The sequence below is a fragment of the Rhea pennata genome, chromosome 17, assembly GCF_028389875.1.
Source record: "Rhea pennata isolate bPtePen1 chromosome 17, bPtePen1.pri, whole genome shotgun sequence".
NCBI lineage: Eukaryota > Metazoa > Chordata > Aves > Rheiformes > Rheidae > Rhea > Rhea pennata.
Genome location: NC_084679.1, coordinates 4,536,864 through 4,561,566, shown reverse-complemented (window position 1 = coordinate 4,561,566; position 24,703 = coordinate 4,536,864). Strand labels below are relative to the sequence as shown.

Here is a 24,703-nt window from a genome sequence, read left to right as displayed (position 1 = left end):
CTGCTGGAGCTCTTCCTTAGCAAATCCGGCAGGATACCTGCGCTGCAGCGTGCTGTTCCCCGAAGGCAGGGATGCTGCGTGGAAGACGTCCTGTTCCATGAGCGGAGCTAGATATGTGTTTCTAACTCCTGGACCACGTTACGTCCCGTTAGTCTAAAGCTGTGTGAATGCTCGTGTTTTGCAGGTAGGTCCTGGCGCTGTGGGTGGCTTTCTTCTGGTCAGGTGGGGCCGTTCTCGTTTGCAGCCGTCACCTACAGGTCGAGGAGGTTCAGCACGGTGTTTTCACTTGGTGTGGAGGCACAGGTCCGTGCTAGCCGGGGTGCCCTGCAGAAGGAGTGTGCAGGGCAGAGGCACGCGTCTGCTGAGCACCCTCTTTCCAAGAGGTGTGAAGAGTCAGAGAAGCTGCGAGCTCGAGGGGCTCTGAGATCCCACCAGCATCGGGCCTCTCTCCTGCCTGCTGCTGGGAGGGAGGCTGGCCAGGATTAAAGCAGGAGACGTTTATCCCGTCCACGCTGCGCTTAGAAATAACTAGGCAAATAACTTGCTTCTGCCATGTGTTCTTCTCCTTGCGTGCGGCTGCCTGTTTGGCTTTGTTCTGCGGCACGTGTTGCTCTCCAGCTCGGGCATCAGAGCCGCCGCGCGTCTCCCCGCGAGCCCTGCGCCCGGCCGGGGCCGGACAGATGCGCGGCGGGACCCTGCGCCACGCGGGCTCGTAATGCAGGAGCAGGCCGCTGGGTGGCTGCGCCGTCCGCCAGCGCGCCGCGGCCCGCGCGCCGAGCCTCTCCGCGCCCGCGCGGGACCGGCTGGGAGAGCGCTGCAGCGAGAGCCCCGCTCGGGCTGGAGCGGACCCTTCCGAGCCCGCGACGAGGGGTTAGCGCGCCTGCCCGGGGCTCCGCGGGCCGGCCGCGCGCTTCTGGCTTTGCCGCAGCCGCTCCGGTCTGCGGAGTACACGTAATGGTTGCGACGTGCGCGAAGCCCCGGGGTCCGCTGTGCAGGAGCGCCGTGGAGGAGCGCGGCAAAGGCGAATGAATAACGCAGCTGCTGCGCGCGCCGGGCGCGTAGGCGGGCCCCGGGGCAAGCGCGGTTTTCGGTTACCTCTGCGGGAGCGTTCTTGAAGGTACTTCTGCGGTGCGAAAAGCTCTGCATCCTCACGAGCGCCTGGCGAAGGGAGTAGGTGGAAACTTGTCCCGCTTCCCCTTGCTCTGGTGAACCACCTGGGGTGGGTTGTGCAGCCGGGCCGAGGCTCTTAGCTGAGGCTCGGCAGCTTGGCTGCGGGCACGGTGACTCATGCATCTGGTCCCCGGGCCAAGCCTGCGAAAGTGCACGCTCGCAGCTCGGCGTGCGCGGGGGGGGCGCGCAGCCCTGGCGAGCAGCTCGCACGCCTCCCGTCTGCATCCGCGCTTGTGCCGGGGGCGGTGGATCCGGCTCTCGGGAACCCCCCCCCCCCCCTTCCCGAGGGCCGGGCTCAGCGGGGGACCCCGGAGGCGAGCCGTCAGCGCCACGCACCCGCGGGCCCGGAGGCGTCTCCTCCCTCGGGCCCTGGAAAAGGCGTCTCGCCGCGAGCCAGCGCGAAGGGGGAAGGAGGCCGATGCTGGGGTGTCGGAGCGGCGTGAGTCAGCCCCCCTGGATCTGCAGCCCCTTCCCCTCCCCGCCCCGGCGGGGATTTGCAGCCGCTGCTTGCCAGGAGCCCGGCTGGCTTGTCTAGTGCGCTGAAATCCCACATCTCGCCCTTTCCCCAGCTCCGAGCGCTGGGATTTGGCTCCTGCTCTCACAGCTCCGGCCGGGCTTTAGCGCTCGTTGGGGTAAAGTTCTGAACGTGCTTCAAAAAAGCTTTTCCCCCACCTTCGCTGTGCTTAAATCTGTGGCAGCTTAGCTCTGCCGGCACTGCTCCTTTGCCTCTATTTTAGGCAGCGGTGGATTTTCACTATCCCCCTTCCCAAATGAGTAAAACTACCTTTTTTTTATGGAGTAAATGCCCCTGAAAATCTATCTCTTTAGTCCCCTTTGCTGCCAGGTATTTGGCTTTATTGGATCAGCACTGTGTCTCGGCGGCAGCCTAAAGTGATCTGGATTTATCGGGCCGTTTGTAACGGTAATTGAAAAGCCGGGCTTTGCGAGGAAGTGCTGTTTACCGAAAATGTCATCTTTTATTTAGAATCCTGCTGCAGCGAACCCGTCTTTCTCTTTTTCCAGGCCTGTTTAATTAGTAACCACTGCACACGCTACAGCATGTGTTCGAGTTGCTTTGGGGTTTTTTTTTTTTGGTTTGTTTTTGTTTTTCTAATAAGCGCAAGGTAGTTTGGCTGGGGGCAGGGACGGGCTCGGCCGCGGCGGGGAGCGATCGCGCGCCGGGGAGCCGAGGGCAGCTCAGATCTGCCGATCGCGTGTTTGCGAGACGGTGAATCGTGGAAAGGGCATCGGTGAGCGCGTGCCGGGCCCCTCGCCCGCCTCCTCCCCGCGCCAATCCTGCGGCTCCTGAAACGAAAGGGGCTCGCGGCCGCGGCGGGCGATACCGCGAGCTGCCGGCGCCCGCGGCGCTTCGCCGTGGCTCACCTGAGATCGGGTTTAACCTCTGCCGGTGGGGATGGGATTTGCGGCAGGTTTGCAGTGGTTCAGAAGGGATTTTTTGTGGCACGGGTAGGGAACCGAGCCTGCAATCAGTGGCAGAAATAACTTTTCTTCCCCCCCCCCCCGCCCTCCTTCTGCCTCCTCCCCCTTTTCCCTTTCCTCTCCGCAGAAGAAAGCCGAGGCTGCCCACCGGATCCTGGAAGGACTGGGTCCCCAAGTGGAGCTGGTGAGTGCGCGCTCTCGCCGCGGGGATTTGGAGGCGAGCCAGCTCCGGCGAGGGCTCCGGGAGGCAGCGCCGCAGCGGGCGCCCGCGCGCCTGAGCCGGGCGAAGGAAGCGCGCTGCGGGCCAGAACCGCTCGCTGGCTCCGCACCAGGGCAGGAAGCAAAGTGGCTGAGCTCAGTACCAAAATGTGAGCACTCACAAATGCACGCACGCACACACACACACACACACACACACACGTGTGTGTGCATGCACACCCTCCTCCTGTCCAGAGAGCCTTAACCCTTCCGCTGCTTTCGCAGGGTGGCCCGGAGGGCTCCAGCAAAACCTGCCCCTGCGTAGCGGTGCGGCCACGGCTGGGGCTGCTGCCGCGCCGGCCCGCGAGCCCCGTGGCGCCCTGCGAAGTGGTTTTCCTCCCTCCCCGCCCTGGCACAAGCGTGTCCCAGAGATGAGAGCGAAGCGTGCAAGGGGCGGCGGGTGCTGGGGAAGCAGCTCTTCAAGCACAGGCCAAGGTGCAGCTGCCTGCTGGGACCCGGAGTTGCGCATGTCCTACAGCTGCCTCCCCTGTGCACAGAGAAGCTAAGAAAAGCAAATTTAAGAAACCATCAAATTTCAGCTGCACCTTCATCCAGCAAAATCCAGCTGTATCTCAAGACATTGACTCCAGGCAGGGGTGGCAGGAAACAACCCCTGAGAGGCTGAATGTTGGAGAAAAGTGCTGGAAAAGAGTGGTTCTCCACCAATGTTGCAAGAAAGGAGTAGCTGGAAAGATCGGAGGGGGCCCGCTGCGTGCCTGGCAGAGCATCTCTTGCCTTGCCCCGTTGGCTCCAGCTGGAGGGAGGGATAGAGGACGCTTTCCTGCCAAACAGGAATGTGCGTCTCGGGCTGTCCTCAGCAGCTGCAATTTGGACTCGCCTTGTGGAGCGTGGTACTAATTGCTGCCTTCCCTGCATGCTGAAGGGAGAGGTCACGGGGGAATTAGTGGTCACTGCTACTTAGTCAAGCCCACTTCCTTGTTTGGGGGAGCAGGGCTCATTATTTTTCCCTTGAGTCACCAGGGTCAAACCCTTTGGTCTCCTTCTGCTCCTCAGACTGGTAGTGCCTGGGTTTGGGGCTTCCTCATCTCAAAGATGTTGCATTTCCTTGTTTTTTTTTTCCCCTTTAATAATAATAACAGTAATGAAAGAAGCATAGCTGATGCCTTGCCTTGGGTGCTGAAGCTCCAGACGCTGGAAGAGCTCGGGAGCCAGTGTCACAGCCTGGTGCAAACCCTTCCTCTGATGCCTTGTCCTACTTTGCGGAGGGAAGGGGGAACCTCTGCTGAGGACGTGGGCTGCCAAATGTGGTTCTGCTCTGTCTGCGCTCATCTTGCGTGCTGTCTCATCTGTCTGCCCAGAGAGATGCTTCCTATTGCCCAGCCCCTGCCCACGTTACGTTTGGCAAAACAGCACTCTGGACCTGCCAGCAGCCCTCTGAGTGCTACCAGGAGACAAGATTAACGGTCAGATCTTCTCCTGAGTTGGAAAGGAAGTCAGTGCAGGAGGGAGCGCAGTTTTGCATGCTGTGCCTGGTGCGCGTGCCTGTACCCCCGTGGCGGTGACACGCAGCAGCCCTGCACCGCCTGCGGCCCAGGAGTGTCGTGCAGAGAGATGGAGGTAACCTGGAGCTAGTCCCATGCACAACCTCTGCAGAAGTGGTGGTGGCTGTTACTGAAATGCAGATTCGTGGAGTGCATTCAGCTCCGCTCAGGCTGCGGATGTCTCACTTCTGTTTGTTTAAGAGAGCCCTGCTTACTGCGTTTAGGTGGAGATGGTGACAGATACGCGTCGGCTTGATTGCAAGGCAGCTTGCCAGCTGCTGATTGTGCGAGGCGAGAGGTCACCGTGGAAATCGGTTAGTCACTGCTGAGAGGCGCAGGAGGTTAGAGCAGCGCTAGCAAACCACAGCCTGTGATCAGGGTGAGATGATACAAGGTTTTCAGCGTTGAGGGCAGGACGGAGTCTGGGGCTGCCTCCCCCGCTGCTGGCGTTTTGTGCCGGGCGGGGAGCTGAGAGCCCGTTGGGCCACGGTGGGTCTGGGTCTGGCTGGCGAGTGGGGGCCAAGGGGCTGCAGTGGGCAAATGTGCAGATTTGTACCCAAATTCTACTCCAGCCTCTCAGGTGGGATTTAAGGGGGGGCCTGTACCTCTTCCCCGTGCCCCCCACATCAGCACGGGGAATGCAGGACCTGACGCAGGACGTCCTGGTTGCCTGCACAGTCGTGGCTGTGCTGCCCTCTGCTCGGCTCCCTCTCTAGGCAGCAAAAATCAGCTGCACCTGCAAAGGGATCCCAGCACCCACTGGCGCTGAGCCCGGCACGGATGCAAGTGCTGTGGTGCTGGAGCAGCCGAGGTCGCATCCAGCACGTTGCTTAAGTGAGTCATCGCCCTAGTACTGATCTGAGGGCCCTTCTAGGACCTCTGCTTGTGTTGAACCCCAGGGTACGTCTTTGGCAGGGATTTCCTCGTTCTGTTGCAGCGGAGCAGTTTGCCATTCAGGTGGGTGAAGCTGTTAAGCGTAGGTTTAAGTCTCACTGGCTTGCAGGCCTGAGCAATGCTCAGCAGGCAGTGAGGTGCTCTGCAGAGCCAGGGCCCTCGAGGCTGTGCTCCCCTCTAGATCAGGGCGGCGGGTGCAGAGGAGGTTGTGACTTAGTAACGTCGTAAGTCCTTTCCTTTTATCCCTGCAATGTAGTGGGACCGTTTTAGAACGACCCGCTGTTTTCCTCAGGGAGAAGTTTCACTGAGATTTGTAGTCTGAATGCTGCGGTGGCCAGGAAGCAATTGAGAGCTTCTGTTCTGCTTTATTTTTAAAGAGGTTTCACTAAATCCGAGTGTTTGTCAGTAGTAGCTTGCATTACAATTTTGTTTTTCTCACGTGTTGTTCTCCAGAGAAACGCATTACGTGACGCTTACCCCGGAGAAACGCTGTGAGTGTTTTGAACCTGTCTTCTTACCCATCAGACCCATCAGACTTATTTTTGCTTACTCATTTAGAAAGTTGCAGTTCTGTGCAGACTGTGGACAGCTCTGAGGAAAGTTGGTGTTTGTGAAGTCCCTGCTGTGTTGAGAATAGTTTCTTTTATGATTTGGTTGCTAACGAGATACGCTTTCTACGGAGTAGGTAACAATTTTTTTTTCCTGTGCTTGTTCCACTTGTGTGCAGAGTTCAAGGGATGAGACTGCTGTGGAGGCAGAAGTCTCTTTGAGGCATTGCTGGGGTGCAAGGTTTGCTTTTTAGGTCCCTGTTTCTTACTTCTGAATGCCTGGGCTTTTCTTTTGAAGTGATGTGTGTAGTGGTTTACTATTAGTCTTAGATCTGCTAATTAAGAATTTAGATGACTCTCGATACCATATGTAAGTAGCAGTGGTACCGAATCAGCAACGTTTGATGAGCCGAGTAGCGTCAGGGCATATGTGATGTCTGCGTGCACACGAGGATCTCATAACCCAGACGAAACAAAACATTCATCCCACCCTTCTGCCCACGAGAATAAGGTGTTTGTGAGACTCGTCACATGCTGGCCTGTTTGCTGTGATCTTACGAGCACAGAGGGAAGAAAGGCACTTCTGTTTATCAACATTTTCACTTGTGCAGGCCTCTTCTGAGAGCTGCTCACTAGTCAAGGCAGCCCAGCAGGTCCTCCGGTAGAGTCTTGCCAGGTTGATTGTGGATGTGACACTCCCAAGCCACAGCTTGATTTCTTCTCTCCATGGTGCGGGCCTGTCCCTCTTGAGCTATGTGATGAGACAGTTGTCTGTGTTCCTCCAAGCTTTCCAAGCATGAAGTGTGCAGCCAGCTCTGAGCCTGGAGGTGGACCAGCAGATCTGAGAAGGTTCATGACAGAAATAGTCCCGGGGAAAAGATACTGCTGAGAGTGTGCCTTCTTCTAGGTTATTTCTTTTCTTTCTTTTTTTTTGTTCCTTCATGCCTGCCCTGGCACTGCCAGCATGGGTAGCTAGGTGTCTCCTGTATTCCCAGGTCCCGTCCTTTCCAGCTCTGTTATTAGAAGACAACAGGATGCAGATGCAAGGAACAAAGGCAAGGACAGCCTCTGTTCAGCAGATGTTTTGCCCTTTTCCTAAGTTTAATCTATAGTGAAGTAAGTGGACCCCTAGTGTAGCCTCAGCCGTAGGACTGCAGCGAGAAGATGTGCTGGTTCATGTGTAGCTGTGTCCGGGATACCACCTTCAGCGGGGAGCCAGCCGTCACACATTCCCCCTGCCTGTGTTTGGTCACAGATGTTAAATTGCTCACAGCTGGTTCAGTGAAAGTGTGTGGATGAACTGGCGGAAAAGCTGGACAATGTTTCTGTGGTCAGACGGGAGCTGTGTTCATTAGGAGACCGGTTGTTGTTGATGGTTGGGTCATTCAGGCTTTATTGACACAGACACATTCACGCTAGCTTAGCTGGTAGCTAGAAAAGCCTTTATGGGGTTCATCCCGAGGTGCTCGGGGGCTGCAGCGACCTCCTGGGGCCGACCCGCCCTGGCGTTGCTGGGAACGGCGGGGACCGGCGCCCGGGCGTTTGGCCCCCTCGGCGAGCTCCGGCAGGCTTTTGTCGAGCAGACGTAACAACCTGCAGCGCGCAGCCTGTCTCTTGCCGCTCCCCGAGCCCCCTTTCCCCTCGCCTCCCCCGTGTCATCTGTTCCCAAGCGTCTTCAGTGAGCGAGGAGCAGCCGCCGCGCGGCGTTTGTGTGCGTTACGCAGCAAACTGCTCGCTCCGAGCCGGCTCGCTCGAGCGCTGCCTGCCCTGCCCCGGGCCGAGCCGGGATGCACCGTGGCTCGAGCCGCGCCGCCAGGAGCCGGCACCCTCCGGTGCCAAAGCGGAGGAGCGGGGCGGCCGGGCCGGGGGGCGCGGGGCCGGGAGCTGCGCGCCGGGGCTGCGGCGGCTCGCGGGGCGCTGCTGGCGGGTTGAAGTTTCTAAATGTCAGGCGGTACCATTTATGCCTTCATTTTTCTTATTTATTTCAGCCATTATACAACCAGCCTTCAGACACCAGGCAGTACCATGAAAACATTAAAATGTAAGTATGTGGCAATAAAGGCTGTGTTAAATGTCAGGTCGTGATTAGGCTGGAGCGGGAGAGACGCGAGCTTGCGCCCGGCCCCTGTGTCCTATGGAGGTTGCCAAGAAAGAGCGCGAAACCTCCCAGAGCTGCTGCCGGGGCCCGAAGCAGCAAAGCGTCTGCGGGAGCGGGGGCGCTGAAGGTGCGCCGCGGGAAGCGGGTCCCGGCCGCGCGCTCGGCGCGTCGGCACAGAGCCGTCGCCGTGGCCGAGCGGGCCGTGGCGCGGGTTTGCAGCGCGCTTGGGGCGAGCCGAGGCGGGCCGGGAGCTGGAGCCGCGCGGAGGCTCAGCGGGGACGTTTGCGGCGCGCTCAGGAGGGAGCGGGTAATCTGCAAGCAAAGGTTAGGAAAAACGCTCCGCCGCCGAGCGGCGGTGGCGGGGGAAAGGCGCGGGTTGCACGAGCCCGCGCGCCCAGCCGCTGCGCGCCCGCCCGCCCGCCTTCCCCCGGCCCGAGCGGCGCTGCTGCGGAGGGCGGATTGACTCCTCCGGGGGTGCGGGGCCTGCTGCCCCCCGGGCGCGGGGCTTTCGGGAGAGGGACCGGCACGGCGCGGGTGCCCGCTGCAAACACCACGCTCGGGCTTGCTTCCGAGGGACGCGCTCGTGCCCGTGGGTATTTTGGAAGGAAACGAAACGTGAGATGCTTTTTTCTGTTTGTTTTTGCACGTACTGAAGTACGAAATCAACTGCCAGCGTGTATGTGTGTGGGTGCATGGGAGGTGGGGGGAGAAATAAAAATTGCAATTACAGCTAGGTTTTTTTGAAGCACCTCTTGAATGTCTAAGCACCACTGGTTATTTCAGCGATGCTTAGTGAGACTTAGTAATGGTGCAATTTATGACTTACCACCTCAATACATGATTTAATCATCAACTTGTATTTAATAACTGCAGTGACTTCCTGAAGGTGGAAGAAATAGATAACGAGAATAGTAATAATTGTGATTATTGTTAGAAATCTGAAATAATCAGCCCAAATCTGAAACCTATATCTGCCTTGAGCGAGCAGCCGGCTGCCCTAGACGTGCCGCTTGGCGCTGCCCACGGTGCGTGTGTCCCGGCAGGGGCTCGCTCGGCTGGGGACGGTCGTCTCGAGTAGTCTGTGGGCAGAAGTTAACAACCCTCCGCTCCGGCGGCGCGTGAGTCGATGCCGGGGGACTGCAGTGCCGGGGCTGGCGTCCCCTGCTCGAGCCGGGGCTCGCGGAGGTGCGTCGCGCTACGTTGGGTGCTGCCGGTGTTTAATGCACGCGGGGAGGAGCAAGAGGGTCTGGTAAAACGCCCGATCCCAGCGTCGTGGTGAGCCTCTGGGTGCCTGGGCCGGGCCAGCATGCCGAACGCAACGTGGGGAGGCATCTCCTCCTCGGGACGGAGGGCGCTGACACGAGGAGGGAAAGCGAACGGAGCAATCCGCGGGAAGCGGTTTCTTTTCCTGCTTTGGAGCCTTCTCGGTGGCTCTCAGCGTCCAGACGTTTCCTTTGCGTCTTCCCTTTCAGCTCACGCGGTTGGTCTGCCAGGTCTCCCTTTCCCCGCCTCTAACCAGCCCCTTTCTGACCTTCTCGTTCCAGGATTTCAGCTTTAGACAGGGATTCGGGCATCCCCTGCCAGCAGCAGCCTGTCCCGAGGGGCCCGCGGCTCCGAGGGCGCCAGCGAACCCGTCCGCGGTAGCGCCTGTGCCTCTGATTGCTCGAGCTTGGCAGACCTTGCCGGCCACCTCAGGCAAGGCCTCCCCTGGAGCTGGACGTTCACGGGCTTTGGCTTGGGCCTCCTGTTTTTTAAGCTCTCTGGCTGTTGCCTTCGGTGGACGCCAAGCCGGGAGGGCGGCCCTGGGTGCAGGGCAGGAGCGCGGGGCCCGGCGAACGTCGCCCCCGGCGCTGGCCGCTTCCCCTGCGCGCTGCGCCCGGGTGTGCCTTCGTAGGTGCAAAAGGGGATTTTTTTTTTGAGTGAACAAAAACAGAGCAACCCGCTCCAGCTTACCAGTTCCACCAGTGAACCCTGATGTAGGTGCTGCTTATACTCCCGGGAAGAGCGGTAACGCCTGGTCCGTGCTCCCCGGGAGGCCTCTGCAGCCCGCCGCTTTGGGGCGCGTGCGTGACTTGGTGTCGGTTCGGGGCGCTGATGGTGGAGACCCAGTCCTGCCCAGAAACGCGTGCTGGCCCGAGGAGGTGCTTGGCAGTTTGCACGCGACTTAGCCTGGCAGCAGGGGCACGCGGCAGCCGCCGTCTCTCCCGATCCCCCTCTTTTCCGGAAACACTCGTGGCCGGTGCAAGCCGGGCACCGGAGGCGGCAATTGCAAGTTGGCAGCTAGTTCTGTCCTTGAAAGAATGAGTTAAAAGTAGTTTCAGATGCTTCACCCACTCTCCATTCCTCTGCCAATATTTGTGGTTTTGTGATCACACTTTCCTGTGATTTAAATGATTTCCTGTCTTTTGTTGCTGTGTGAAAGACAGGCACAAACGAGAGGGAAGTGACTGCGCAGGTCAGGACTGAAGCAGCTAACGAAATGTGAAGAGCTGTCAGAAGCAGCTTCTAAGGCCTTTAGAGCAAGTGTTGTTCTGCAGACCTTCATTTTTAGGCCTCCGTAGGGTTGTTTAACGTCTCTCTTGTGGCTGCAGTAGTGGTGGTGATAAACGGAGGAGAGGTTGAAGCAGGCAGTCTCAGGGTTAACGATCACTGTGATTAATGCTGCAGAAATATGGGAAGGAAACCACATGCTTTAATGAAGAGCCTCCATCTCCTCCTTCCAGAAACCTTGCAATTAGCTGTCTTCAGCTGGTTATTGATGCCAGCCAAGTGCATTCGCAGATCTAGGTCAGCGAAAGGCCCTTGAGGTGTCTGGGTTCCAGATGCTTTCCTCCTCTGACCATGGGCCTGTTCCAGAGGTCCTGAAATCTGAATTTTGCTTTGCTCTCTGTTAATGACCATGTGGAGAAGTTGGTGTGATCTATTCTCCCATCTCCTGTGTCCTGCTGCGTGTTATAGGATATTTGGGTGGCCAGGAGGCAGATACTAAAATCAAGACTTTAGTGACTCTTGGAAGCAGGCATTTCAGGTGCTTCCTCCAAGAGGAAAAGGTATCAAACTTCTGCATTTTGACCAAATCATGGATGTTCAAATCTTATGCACAGCTTTTCCTTTGGCTGCATTTGAAGATATTTTTTCTTCTTTCCTCACTTTTAAAATGTTTGTGCTGTCCTACTGTAAACAAGCAGCTTCCATACTTTAGCCTGGAGGTGGCTCTTTCAGTAGGAGACGAAGTAAATGAGCTGGGTGTTTGGAGAGATCAGCTGGATGCATTAAAGCACTGGACAGACAACTACCAGGACACCACAGGTTATATTCTGCTCCGGTGTCATTGAAAGCAGAATGTTCTGAACAGCTTCATCATAAGCAAATTTAGCTACCGTGAATAACACCTTTGGCCCATTGCTGAAAAATGACCTAGATCGTGATTCTGTCTGCAGGATCTCATTGTAAGATGGTTCTGTTGTGCTAAAGACAAAATCATACCAGGTGGAGTTGATTAGATGCCTCATACTTGGGCATGCAAGGATGTTCAGGCTGTTTCTATCTGATTTTTTTTTGTTTGTTTGTTTTTTTACATTTTTCCCGGGAGAGAGTTTTTTTCTTCAGTCGCACGTCTACGAGTGTCTGGGATGCCATGGGGATATCACAAAAGCAGCGATTCCTCGATTTCTCTACGGTGATATTCTTTGTGCTGCAACACTAGTTTAATTCTTCTTGCTTGTTTGCTTTGCTTTTCAATTGGGATGAGTCACTTATGCTAATAGAGCTGGCAAGGAAGTTACAGGGAGAATTTCTGCTCTTCCTAAAATGTTACCAGTCTCTTATTTTCATGGAGTTTTACGGCCTGTCTCCTATGCAGTACAGTTAAAATTAATTTCATGCCCCAGTTCATTCCAGTGTTTGCAATTTCAAAAGCTTTTAAGTCCTATTTAACTGCCTTGCTGTGTTCTGTTACCCGTCTGCCGGGGTCCATTTGGTTCACCTACGAACGCAGGCTTCGAGCAAACCTGCTTAATTTTGTATGCTACATCTGCTGTGTGAGCTAAGGCACTGCTGAGTGGTTTGTGCCGAAGACTTGACCTACCTTAAAATGGTTTGAGGTTTGATGTGTTTGGAGTACCTGCTCTGCTGGAGGAAAAGGCTCTGCCACTCCGTCATCAAGAAAGAAGAGTGCAAGGCAACATTTGAAGCCCCCCTCTCGTGGATGGGGACAGCATGGGCTTTGCCCTGTGGCTCGCTTGGCGCGTGCGGTCTTTGGCAGTATGGCTTGCTTGGCTTTCCAATGTAGAGGCTCCTTCGGGATGTACCGCAGCCCCGAAGATGCCTGGAGGCCGCTGGAACGATTCTGAGCAAGTTTAGGGGTCTGCAAAGTCTTCTCACTTACTTTTTTAGACTTTACTGAAATATAGCAGCAGATGCCAAGGATACCTAATTCTCCACTAGTTAAGCACCATTGCATCTCCTCTGGGTCTCTTCATTGCAGTATTTTGCCCGCTGGACGAACAGGGACGAGAGCCACCTCTCCTATCTCACCTTCTGAGCAATTTTGCTTATTCTTCAGACTCCTGGCACCTGAGGTATTAACCTTCTTTCCTCTGAATGTTTGAGAAATGACAAGGTGGTGTTCACATGAGCGGGATCAATTACCTGCTGTCTACCTGGAGAGGGATTCTCCAAGGAGGCCTTCATCTCTCCTTCGGTAGATTTTTACTCAGCCTTGAAAAACAGCCTGGTAGGACTCTCCTCCCTCCCTTCTCCAAGCAGTCATGTTTGTGGGATTTGTGTTTGAAAGCAAAATTTTGAGTTTCTGAACCTTGAAAAAGCACACAGAAGGAAAACTGAAAAGCCCAGGCTGTTTGCTTCAAATCTGTTATGCTGAAACAGAAATACTGAGGTGAAACCAAGCTGCATTGCCTTGAAATGCTTACAGAGGTGTCGGAGACCCAGGGTCTGAGTTCGCAGTCTAAGCAAACGGATCGAGCTTTATGTAATTCTGATTTTTCTTGCACGTCTAGATCCAAGGACAGCAAAGCTGTGTGTACTGGCAGTACTTGCGCCTTTATGTGGCCCACTGCAGCTGATGGCTTTTCTAGGGGAAGAAGTTTGTTTCTGCAGAGCTGAAATCCTAAGTCCAAACTCTCAGACAGATTTAGGGGCTTCTGAATAACTTTTCTTTTTCAAATACCTCTTCTTTTTTTCCAAAAAGAGCAGAACAGGTTCCTTCTGAAAATCTACTACCTACTGCCTTCCAAATCACTTGTCACTTGGTAAAATTTAAGTCATCTTTACATTACTGGCAGTTTTGTTTTCAGGTTTTAGTAGCAATGGGTTGCCTCTAAGTTCATAGAACAAGCCTGACTTGCAACATAAACACTTTCAGGTCTATTTATTAAAGCTTGTAGTCATTTTCCTCATTAGAAATTCACCTAGCAGCTCCCTGCACATCCCGTTCAAGGCTTCTCATCTCTTTTATTCTCTATTTCCATGTGCTAGGGCAGAAGTATTGCCTTGTGATGAATGACTAAATGATGGAGACGCACACTGCGACCTTCTCCTTGTTTCTCTTGCCAGTGCTGAGGCAGGCGCTGGTTCTGTGTGGCCCACGCTGAAACACTTGGGCTTGCGGTCTCAGCGTAGGCTATAGGGAAAGGCAAAAGCCTAAGACCCGTCCCCAGCTGTGATCACCAAAAGAGCTCTTGCACTTGTCTCATTTTGGACCTCAGCTCATAGATGCTAAAGAGGATGATCATTAATTAAGAACCATGTTTAGGGATGTAACAGCTTCCCAAGGAAGTCATTTGAGCATCTCGATGGGAACAATTTCACCAGGAGATGGCCCTGCAGGGAACTAGACAGGGTGTGCTGAGCCTCAGCCGTGATAGGCTTTGGTCACGAGGATCCCCAGTTTTCCAAGGCATCTCCTTCTTGGAGCACAGCAGTCTCACATGGACCACCAGGTGGATTGTCAGCACAAAATTTTTGATGCAATTAATGGATGAATTCTTCTGACTTATACTGATGGCATGGGAGCTCTGGAGCTGAATGTATTTTGGACCTGTGGGACATGATTTGGGGAAGCTGGCAGACCTCCAAATGGCTTCTTTCCTTTCACTGTTGTTTCTGGGCACAAATGTGACTTGCCTGACGGTACAGCCAGAATAACATACCTCTTGCTCCATTTTCAGTGGCACTAGTGGTACTGTTGGTTTAGTGCATCCCAGTGCTCAAAGCTTCTGGCATGAATTAGCTCGAGATCTCTTTTCTTCCCCAGAAAGTGCTCGAGTGTTGCAGGGAAACTGCTCCAAACAGTTGGCTTTCAGGGGAATGTGACTTGCCTCGGGGTGAATAGGTTGTACTATGTTCCCAGGTGCAGCTTGTGCTCTGGCCATTTCAGAGCAAGGCAGTGAATGAGTGGAATGACCTGTGGAAAGGATGACCTGCTCCCTGCCCTCTCTGCAGGGCATCTTGTGGCCACAGATGTAGGAAATCAGAGACTGCCCTGAGCTGCAGCGTGGTGCAAGAAAGCTCAGGAGCAGGCATACCTGGGACTCTGGAGGCACCCACTCCTGTACGCAGGAGCGCTTCTCTTCGTCCCTCGGGGTCAGTTTAACCTTGGGGCGTTCTTGCTGTGCTCCGTGGATCCTGTGATTTAAAGATCTGTAGTCTTACTGGCAACGCTTTGTTTGCTTCAAGTTGCCAGAAGGCTTCTCGGTTTCCGGCCCTTGCCTGCATGATAAATCTCACTGTGCAATGGGTTTGCCAGCTGCTCGCAGCCTCATTCCCGTCACTCCTTACAGGCTTGATCCCTGCTTTGTTTGCACTGGCTGTTTGATGAAAGACGTTCCTGTGTAATTAAATACCCATGATTAGTTTTGATCAAATAGCAAGCTTGTTTTCGTCTCTTCTTGCACTGGCTCGAGGTCTGTGCAGGCAGATTTGGCCAGGTGTGCTGCACTACGTCGGATCTATCTATCCTTGGGAGCCTTATCCTAGTGTTTTGGCAGTGTCCACATATATGCGCAGACCGACGCAGACACGCATGTGTGTGCACACATCCTTTTAAGATTGCAACCTCCACAAGGATTCCAGCCAAGTAATTCATGTGGACCTGAGCCAAGTAACTCAAAAGTCAGAGTTACGGGTTCTTTCCTTGACTGACTCCATTGTGAAAGCCCAAAAAACAAAAACAACCTTGTGCCAAGCCAGTTAAGGTAGAAGCGGCTGCTTTCAGAGGGCTCCCTTGCTCCCCTTACTTTGCGCGAGTGCAGGGTGTGTTTTACTTAGGTACTCGGTGGCTTGGAGATTTGCTCTGGGAACCGGGCTCAGCTGTGCCTGGCCCTTGGAGCAGGGGACTTACCTCTCCTGAGAGCCAGTGCCACCCCTGACTTGTGAACAAATGGGCCTCCCACGTGAAAAACCCGAGAGTGCCCACAGCCACCGTGGCAGGCACGGCCTCTCTCGCCCTCCTGGGATGGAAGGAGATTACTGCCAGCTGAGCTCAGCAGCAGCAAGAACAGAAAACCTCAAGGCCTTTGCCGGGCAATTGGAGAGGAGGAGAAGCCTTGAGCTCCAGCGCTTCTCGTGCCGTAGAGCCGTAGCCCTTACCGCGGAGTGGGGCATGGCTCTGAGCTGTGATTTCCGAGGCTCTGTCTGGTGGCTGAGTGCTTGGCGGCGCTGGTGTCTTCATGTCTCTTGAAGGGCAGATTTCCACCTTGCCGGTGTCTCTTTACAGGAGACTGAGGTGGTGGTTTAACATTCACTGACTAATGTTCCTCGTCTCCTCTGAAATGGACGGTGCAGAGGAAGTCCGCTGGGGACCAAAGGGCTGAAATAGCCTTTGGTATGGAGAAGGTAAATGAACATGATGACCTCAACCTTGGAAAAGAGCTACCTTTAGAGGGAAGTGCTGGAAATATATAAAATTGGGACTATGCTAGAGCAGGTGAGTGGGAAATGCATATTTGTTGTGTCATGGCAGCAGGTGCTAAGAATATTAAATGAAATACAGGCAGAAGCTTTAAGCCCACCAGAAAGAAGGGCTTTTTTCATAAACGCATCAGTCAGCCGTGGAGCCTGCAGCCGCAAGGTGGCAGGGAGGACAAAAATGTGGATGGACTTGAACAGCCAGTAAACAAACTCACAGAAGGGAAGTCCATCAAGGGCTGTTGAACACAAAGATGTGGATACACCATCTGGCAGCTCCGAAACCCCAGATTGCCAGAACCTGGGAGGGCTCCGTGTCTTGCTGTGTCCATCCGAGCTTTACGTTTGCTCCCTGGGCAGCTGCATGAGCGCTGCCAAGGACAGGACGAGGAACTAACGCTTTGGCCTGAAGCAGGATGGTGCGTGGTTTCTCGCATCTGCAACGCAGCAGTACTTAAAACCGGCCACAAGAGTCACTGTTGCTTTACCTAAAGAGCCTCCCTACCCCCGTGCTTTCTGGTTGTGAATTGCTCGGTCAAGCCACCAAGACCGTGCAGGTCTCCAAATTCCGTGCTTTTCTCATGCACCGCCAAACTGCAGGTGGGGAGTTGCAAGGATTTGGGCCTTCGATGAGGATGATGAAGGAGGGCTGGTGCATGGCAGCAGCGCCTTTGCTGCTGTGCTGCTGCTCCACGCCGGTTATTTCTGCGCAGGGCTCTGCCAGCGGACAGCCTTTACCTTCCTGGCCGTGCCGCAGGAATTTTGCTTCACTGTTTGATTTGCCCAGGGAGCACAGCATGTGCTTCTGAGACATGCGGCCCGAATTAACCTCTCTGCGAATGGTTTCTAAGTAACAGCAGTACATGTATCAAGATAAACTGTGAAGCGTGTTTATATTTACCAAGATTGTATTAACCTTTGAAAGGTTGACCTTACGCAAAAAAAGATAAAGTGACAAAAACATTTAGGGCACGAGAGGGTTTTGTTGTTGTTTTTAATCCTTTCACTCTTTGATTGCTTCAACCCTGGCAGTGGTAAATACGCACTTGCTTTCAAGGCATTCCTGATTTTTACAGCTGCAGAGCCATTAAGTCTTTGCCTGTATTAGTATTCTCAAGGTCAGCCGTAATGCAAAACTCGAGACAACACGTCAGCTGGGTAGGAGTCTCTAATTTTCTTCATTTACTCTCCTGTCTCCTGAGAAGTTTTGCGGCAGACCAGGCGGCTGCGGTGTCGAAGCCCGTGCGTTGCTCTCAGACGTGGCCCGGGCCGGCACGGGAAGGAGGACCGCGCTCTCGAGTGGCCGCAGCTGAAATCCCGTTAGCGGGTGCGAGCCCGTCTCACCCCGGTCGCCCAGCTCCCCGCCGGAGCAGCGCGTCTGTTTTGACAGCCGTCACGCGCCCTCGTCGGAGTGGATTAGCGGCTCAGACTTCTGAGTTGCTCCTCTGCCTTGGGCGTGCTGGTGGGGTGAGGAGGAGAGGCTGGGGCAGTTTGCTTGCCGCCGTGCGTGGGCGCAAAGCCACGCGCTGCGGAGCGATGCTGTGGGGCAGACCTCGGCGTGGAGCAGCGGCCCTCTTGGAAACTGTGGGAGCACTTTAATAATCATGAGATCGTGCAGAGAGTATCAAAGACTAGATGCTTTTTAATTTGCCTTTTGATTTTCAACCCAGTCATACCTTTATGTTCTGTTTTTCCCTTGCCCTGAAAGGGAGCGCGGGGTGTCCAGCTGAAATTCCCAGCAGCCCGGCAGCTGGGGGGTAAAACTGGACCCTGCTAAAGTCACTAGCATCACTGCAGCAATTTCCCAAAGTCTCAATTCCCGTTGGAATTAGAGTAGACAAACAGTGGGATTGTGTCTTTTGGGTGCAGTCCCTCCTCGGAGCTTGTTCACGCGGAGCGAAAGCCGTGGCGCGAACGCCGGCAGATAGGTCTGGATGTGGCTGGACTGACCTTACCCCCTGCAGCTTTGTGCCTCAGTTTCCCTAACTTCTAAGGCAAGTGACTGCTGCTTCCCAGGAGATGAGTGGCGAGGTTTAATTCAGTGGTTGCCTGCAAGCCGCCTTGAAGCTTTGGGATGGACGTGCCGTGGACACGGAGTCTAAAGGCAGTGGGGTTGTGTGATCCCGCAGGGAGAAGCCTTTTGGCAGGGATGCCAAACGAGGCGGCCTCCGCTCTTTGCAGCGCGGCCTGGAACAGCAGCGGGTGCTTTGCAAGCGTGCCGTCAAAAGGAGCAGCGGCAGAAAACGCCCCTCTGCAGGGATTTATTACTCCCTCCCCTCAGTCAGTGGCACCTTTGATTACTGAAACGGTATCGAGGGTTGCGGTTTGAATCATTGCGGATCCAAGCGCTCGCGATCTGCGGGGACGCAGAAGCCTTCAGCCTCGCCTTTGGCGCGGGTGTGAGTGCTGCTGGTGCTCTTGCTCCCTGTAAGCGGGGGTACACGGGGATTTTGGTGATGTGTGCTGATGGCTTGAGATCATCAGCGCCTGAGGGCTATGGGAATCCGCTTCCAGCCATTAGCTGCTGGTTTCCCTCTGCAAGAGGAGTTACAAGGGCCACTTGCTCGCTCTGCCTTGGAAATCAAAGTCGTTTTTTGCATGAAGGCGTTCAAGGCAAAGTCAAAGAGAATAAAGATGTAGCATGGCTTAGCCAGTGCTTGAGGACCCTGCGAGTATTCAGTACTTCTGGTAACTAATTAAGAGGGGAAACCAGAAGGTTACCAAGTCTTAATGGTCCAATTCAGGCTAAGAGTCAAATCCAGTGCGTTTCTTCTGTAGTAACCTAAAGCACTCGGGTGGTGCCTAGGGGCCCTGGCTGGCTCGCGGGGCTGCAGGGGATGTGGGAGGGAGGGGAGTGAGGAAGCAGCCTGCGAGAATTTTCATTTTGCTAAATCCTGCCAAGCATGCCCACATGAGAGAGACTGTTAAGTACCTGATCCGTAATTGCACAGTGCAACTCGGGCTTTAATTGGGATAAAAGTCTTCAGGAAACTCCTTTGCCCCTGGTCTTTACCTTTCACTGCTTTTATTGCTATAAATATTAACAAACAGGAGCAACTGAAGAAGTTCAGTGCTCAGGTTTGTGCAGACTCGTGGAGCTTGGGCAACCTTGCAAGGTCCTTGTCACTTCGGTGGCATCTCTTTTCTGGGAGGTTATTTCATGCCCTCTTTAAAAAGAGGGAAGAGCCTGGGCGAATGCTGGGTGGTATGTGGTTGTAGCGACTGGTTTCTCTCCCAAAGTCCCAATTCTGCAAGTGGCTGAATTTTCCTGGCTGGTTTGTTTGCAGCTTTGTTAGGCACGGCTCCAAGAAAGCAAGAGGTTAGGAGATATGTGCTGTAACCGCTGCTGCAATCCTGCCTTCTTATCAGCTCCCTGGAGCCTGGGGGTGAATAACCTGTTGCAAGCGCGTGTGCGCCGACAGCTCCCTCGCTGCCGGCCGCGGCTCGGGGCCACGGTGGCCGAGCCGTCCCCTGCCCTGCGGAGCCGGGGCCCAGCCGCGCGGCTGGACCTTCTCTTGCGACCCCGTTGCCTTTGTGCAGAGCAAAACGTGAAAATAGGAAGCAGCAGCCTGGCCCGCTGGTAAATGCAGAGCCAACGGTCCGCGCGCAAAGAGACGCGGCGCGCTCTGCGCCGGGGACGAGCCTCGGCGCGGGGCCCTGGCGCGCCTCTGCTTGCAGCCTTGGCGCCGGGCAGCCGCGCACGCTGCTGCTGCTGCGAGTCAGGCCCACGCTCGTGTCCGTGCTCAGACGGCCCGTTGCAGCCCCGACGCTGGTGTCTTCACCGGCAGTCTGAGTGGCAGCATCCCCCGGCCGCAGCGTGCGGAGAAAGCGACGATGTCCCGCGTCTGATCTCAGCCGCGCCGGCGTCTGCTTTGCCCTGGTGACCGGCAGCCGGCGCTCGGCTGCAGCGCGAGGCTGGAGGGACGAGCTCGGGGCGGGGGGGAGCGAGAGGCTGCGTTACAGCGCCGGTTACCCAGGCCGCTGCATCGCGTCCTGCTGCGGGCACGCCGCCCGCCGGTGCCTGCGCGGCTCCCGCTTAGCCGGGAGCCCCCGATAAATGTTTGCAGGATTTGGAGTTCCCGGATCCGGTCCTCCTCCTTAGCCCTGGCTTTGCCCACAGGCACGGCTGGAGCTTCTTGCTCTTGAGAGTTTATCTAAAGTTTGTCTTTCTCTGAAGCTGACGCAAGGTCCCCAGATAACTATATTTACTCATCTGAAGTTGATACAATTCCAAGTTAAGGTGGAAGCTGCTTTGCTGTAGTGAGTGAGGCTTTGAATTTTAACAGGCTCATTAATTGGATCTCATCTTTTCTCCTTTTCAGAAACCAGGCAATGCGGAAAAAGTTAATTTTGTACTTTAAGAGGAGAAACCATGCTCGCAAGCAGTGGGTAAGTGATTCCCCCTGTATCTTATTTTAATGTACAAAGCAGAGTAATTCTTTAATGCCAGACAGAAGAGGAGATTTTCAAGCACAGTCGTGCTGGTGCTCAGCATTTTGCCCTCTGCATTTGTTTTTTTTTTTTCTTCCTGGCTGTGGTATATTTTCTGCTAAAGCTAAGTTGGAGGCAGGCGAGAGGCGCCTGTCGCTGCGGCACACAGCACTTCCCTGCGCGCGCGCCCCGCGCGGAGCGAACGCGTGGCGTTGCCTGGATCACAGCGGAGCCCTTCATCGAGTTCAGCAAGACCGTTCCCGGAGTAAACATCTTATTTTGTGAGCGACGGAAGCTGAAGAGAGGTGTGAAACAAACGATTCTGCTTCCGACTGGCGATCTGCAGGGCGAGCCGACTGCGCCCGGCTGGCCGCGGGACGCGGTTCTAGGAATTCGCGGCTTGAAACAAAACCGAGCCCCGGGCGCTTCGTCCTGGGGCCGCTTTCCTGGCGCGCGTGCGTCCGGTCCCCGGCGAGGAGGTTGCTGTCGGTTGTGTAAGGGGGAAGGTGGCTCCTGCTCTGAGCCTTCGGGGCGTTTATTCCAAGCCCGCAGCGAGTGGGAGAAGGTTCCAGTGGGATTTACCGAGCTGGTGGGTTTGCGGTGCCGGCGGCGGCCCGCGGGAGCTGGAAGGAGAAACGGGCCGGCTGGTTCTGTGACGTGCAGCAGGGGCAATGCCGGGAGCGGACGAGCGGCCCGGCCAGGGCAGCGCTGCGAGGATTTTGCAGCGTCTTTCTGCTCGCGAACGCCAAGGGCGATGCAGCTCGGGGCTTGGTGCTCTGCGAGCCCGGTGTAAGTGTCGGTTCCTGACTCAATGGCTCTATTCTGGGGCAGGCTCGGGTGCCAGCGTTAGTATCCTGTGCTGAAAACGTTGCAGGTTTTATTAATTTGGTGCTGTTTTTGGACAGAAGCGCTCTGACTGGGAGGAATTGTTGGAAAAACTCTAAGCAAGCAGCCCTGGGAAGTGGTTCGAAGGCTCTGCCTGTAAAAGCAGCTTTCAATAAGGCTGTTTACACAGACATTTCTGAGCTAGTGATCAGATGATTTTCTTATTTATAGTGAAAAAGGCATGTTCCTTTTCTTTCCTGTGTTTGTTTCTTTTTTTTCCATTTTGTAGCAACCCTCCAAAAGCCGCAAGTCTTGCACTTGGACAGCTGTGTTTCGCGCTTGTGTTCGAATGCATGTTTGTTACTTAGTCTTTTTCCCGATAAAACTTCTGCCAAATTTCCAGAAAAGACCTATTGGATTGCACAGACTTCAGCGTGACCCAGTGTGGCAGCCCGGTGCTGCTCAGGACGCCCTGCCAGCCAGAAGTGATGACTTGTGCAGTTATGAAAAAGTATCAATATTCCCTTCCTCAAAACAGAGATTGCAATGTATCATGTGGTTTTATTGGAACCAGAAGGGAACTAAACAGGAGCTGCTTTCTGGTAGAAACGACCAGTTACCATGCTAAATTGAGAATGGGTTGCTCTGTTGCGAATGTCAAGGAGCTGAGGGAAAAAAGTTTAATTAGGCTGCAAGAGCACAGTTCCTAAAATACAGCGCGCAGAAAAGTCGTCTGTCATGCAAAATAGGTGAATTTCTGCCAGCCGGTTTATTCAGTGTCCTTGAAAGGGGGTTTTTGAGTTTAGGGAAGCATTTTGCCTATTCTACAAAATAGGCAACGTACAGTTGCTGAATTTGCAAAGTGAATGCGTTTGCTGATTCTGTTTGCAAAATGGGTATGCTTAGCTGTTTTTCTGCCTATTTTGTAGCAGGCGCTATTTTTAGCGGAGCCCGTCTACGCGCCGGCGGTTCTTCCTGGTTCTTTTGCTCTCCGGCGTGTCGCCGCAGCCCGGGGCCGCCGGGGAGCGGGGCAGAGCCGGCGCTGCCGGTCGGTCCCCGCGCGGGGCGGCCGCGGCGCCCAGGGCTCTCCGCCGCCGGAGCCGCGCCGCGCCGCGGCAGAGAAGGAGCAGCTGTAGGTTCGGTTGTGAGCGCTCAGCTGCTCCCCCGGGCCCGTGTCGGGGCTCTCCGTGTGCCGCGTATCGCGGGTTTCCTGCCCGCTGGAGCCCCGTCCCTCCGCCTGCGGGACGAACCCGCGGCGGCGCGGCGAGGCCGGGGCCCGCAGAGTTGGCCGTGTCCCGGGCGCGCGGTGGCGCGTCGGCTCTCCCTGGACCCGGCTCCGCAGGGGCGCTGGTCGGCCCGTGGAAGGTTCGTCTCCGTCGGCCAGGAAGACCGGTCGGCGGCGATGCGCCGGGCCGGGCCAGGGCCGAGGCGTGCCGCTCGCGCGGGCTCCCCGTGGCCGGGCGGTGGGGCGGGAAGGGGCTCGCGGCGAGCGGGCGCCGCGCTCCGGCGCGGCTCGTGCCGTGAGCCCCCCTCTCGCTGCCGCGGCGAGCGCGCGCGCGCCTGGAGAGCCGGCGCGGCCTCGGCGGGGACGGCGCCTGCGCCGAGCTGTTGTCTTTCCAGCCGGGCTCTTCGCCCCGGCCGCGCCGCAGACCGGCACGCGGCCGGCTGCCTCCCGCTGTTGGAGCTTGATAGGCTTTGCAAAGTGCTTTTCACCTCTTTCCCAAAGAGGACGCTTTGAAAGCGGGAGGATGCGGCAGATCTCCTGGCAGGGCGCGGAGTTTGTCGCCTGGCCGGGATAGCGTTGCTCCGTGGGCCCGGGGGGCCCGGCAGGGGCCCCCGGGAGCTCGTGGCGTCATAGGATGCGGCCGTCTGCTCCGCTTACTGCCAGGTCCGCGGTGGCTCGGCCGAGCGGCGGGCGCGTGGCGTGGCAACCTGTTTGGTTGAGGGTAACCCAGCCGAGGGGAAGTTTGCCTGGAAAGTTTTTTTTCTCTCTCTCTTTTTTTTTTTTGGTTAATAAGAGGGTGAGAGTAGAGCAGAATGCGTCTGGGAAATCCTGCCGCTTCCGACTTCCCTCCAGCCGTAGGAAGGCAGTGGCGAGAGATGAGTTTATTTCTTTGAAATCTAGGTTCGCCCCGGTTCTGCTGCGGCAACTCGGAGCGTGACTAACGCGCGGCCGCCGGCGCTTGAAACCGGCCCGGGGACTCAAGGCAGCAGCGCAGGGGCGAGGGGAGGGAGGTGAGCTGGGGTTTGCCATCGATTATTTTGCAAAGCGACATCTGCTTTCACTTCCTAATTCGGGGCCTAGAAAATACTCGTTTCACTCAGAGCGAAACCTTAAAATCCCCGCTGGTCGCCCAGCTGCTTTCACGCGAGGCTGGGAGAGCTCCCGGGCGTCGCGCCGCCGCCGCGGGCTCCGAGCCGAGCGTGCGTGCGGCGGCCGCCGCGTCCTCCCGCTGCGGCGGGGATCCCGGCCGGGCAGCTCCCAGGCGTCCGCCGCGCCCTCGCGCGGGTGCGCTCCCGGAGCGCGGAGCAGCTGCTCGCGCCTGCGCTCGGGGCTGCCTCGAGCGACGCGGGCCGGGGGGAGGCCGCGCTCGCGTTGCAATCGGCGTTTTAACGTTACGGTTGCCAGGCTGATCCCGCGCGTGGCCCGGGAGGCGCTCGGCCGCCGCGGCGCCGGGCCCGTACGAGCGGGCGGGCGGATGCGCCAAGAGGAAGTCGCCCTGGGCGGCTGCCAGGGAACACGGCGACGGCTCGGCCCGGCGGATCCCTTGCAGCGCCGCGTTTCGCCGGCTGCGCGGTGGGTGCGCCCGCCCCGCGCGCGCGCGCCCTTTCCTGGGAGGCAGCCGACAAGGCGGGCGTGCTTTTCGGGACGCCGGAGGAGGTCGGGGTGCCGGGGGAGGCGGCGGCTCTGAAGTTACGGCGCTGTCGCTCTCCGGCGGCGGGGAAGTCGGCGCGGGCGGCCTCGGACCCGCCGCGGCGGCGCGGCCGGCCTGCGAGCCCGTGTGCGCGCCCCGCTTGGACGGAGAGGCGCGGGCTCTCCTGCCTTCCCCACTCTTCCTGCGTCCCTTCCCGAGGACGTACGGGGCCTTCCAGAAGGGAAGAGAAGAAATGACTCATCGGCACTAAAGGTGGAAAAGATACGCTAGCTTTTGCTCGACTGTTTGGAACCGGGCAGGAGCTCAGGAGAGGGCTTGGAAGATGCCCCGTTGGGTTGGGTCCGCGAAGGAGCTTGCTCCTCCCAGGCCTCTTCTTGGCCCGGCCCGGCCTGCGCGGGGTCAGCGCGAGGCGGCCGCCGAACCTGCTCGGGAAGGAGGCCGGGCAGCACCCCGCCGGCGAGGGCGGAGAGGAGCAGAGGGCCCTGAGGCAGGGTGCGGGTAGCCGCCCGCCCGCCGGGGCCTGCGGTCGGTGAGGTGCCCGGGGCGCCCGGGGCCGGGCCCTGGGGCGCTTCGCGTTGGCAGCGAGCGCAGTCGCCGAGGGTGGTGCGTCGCCCGCGGGAGCGAGCCCCGGGCGTCCTGCATTCGGCCGCGGCGTGCCCGCACCCCCGAGCACGAGGGTTCCCCGCTGCGGGTTTCTAATACGAATCTGCGGCAGAAGAGCTAGGCGTGCTGGGG

The 24,703-nt window shown here is 56.7% G+C and overlaps 1 protein-coding gene across 9 annotated transcripts in view; it reads left to right on the top strand.

Annotated features, from left to right (window-relative positions):
• The window catches only part of NCOR2 (nuclear receptor corepressor 2), a 267,305-nt gene that overhangs the window by 146,254 nt on the left and 96,348 nt on the right, over positions 1 to 24,703 (top strand). For all 9 annotated transcript variants that reach the window (XM_062590203.1, XM_062590200.1, XM_062590204.1 and 6 more), the window contains exons 7-9: positions 2,738 to 2,794; positions 7,801 to 7,853; positions 20,159 to 20,225. In XM_062590203.1, coding sequence (XP_062446187.1) covers positions 2,738 to 2,794; positions 7,801 to 7,853; positions 20,159 to 20,225 — 177 coding nt within the window. The remainder of the gene's footprint in view (positions 1 to 2,737; positions 2,795 to 7,800; positions 7,854 to 20,158; positions 20,226 to 24,703) is intronic.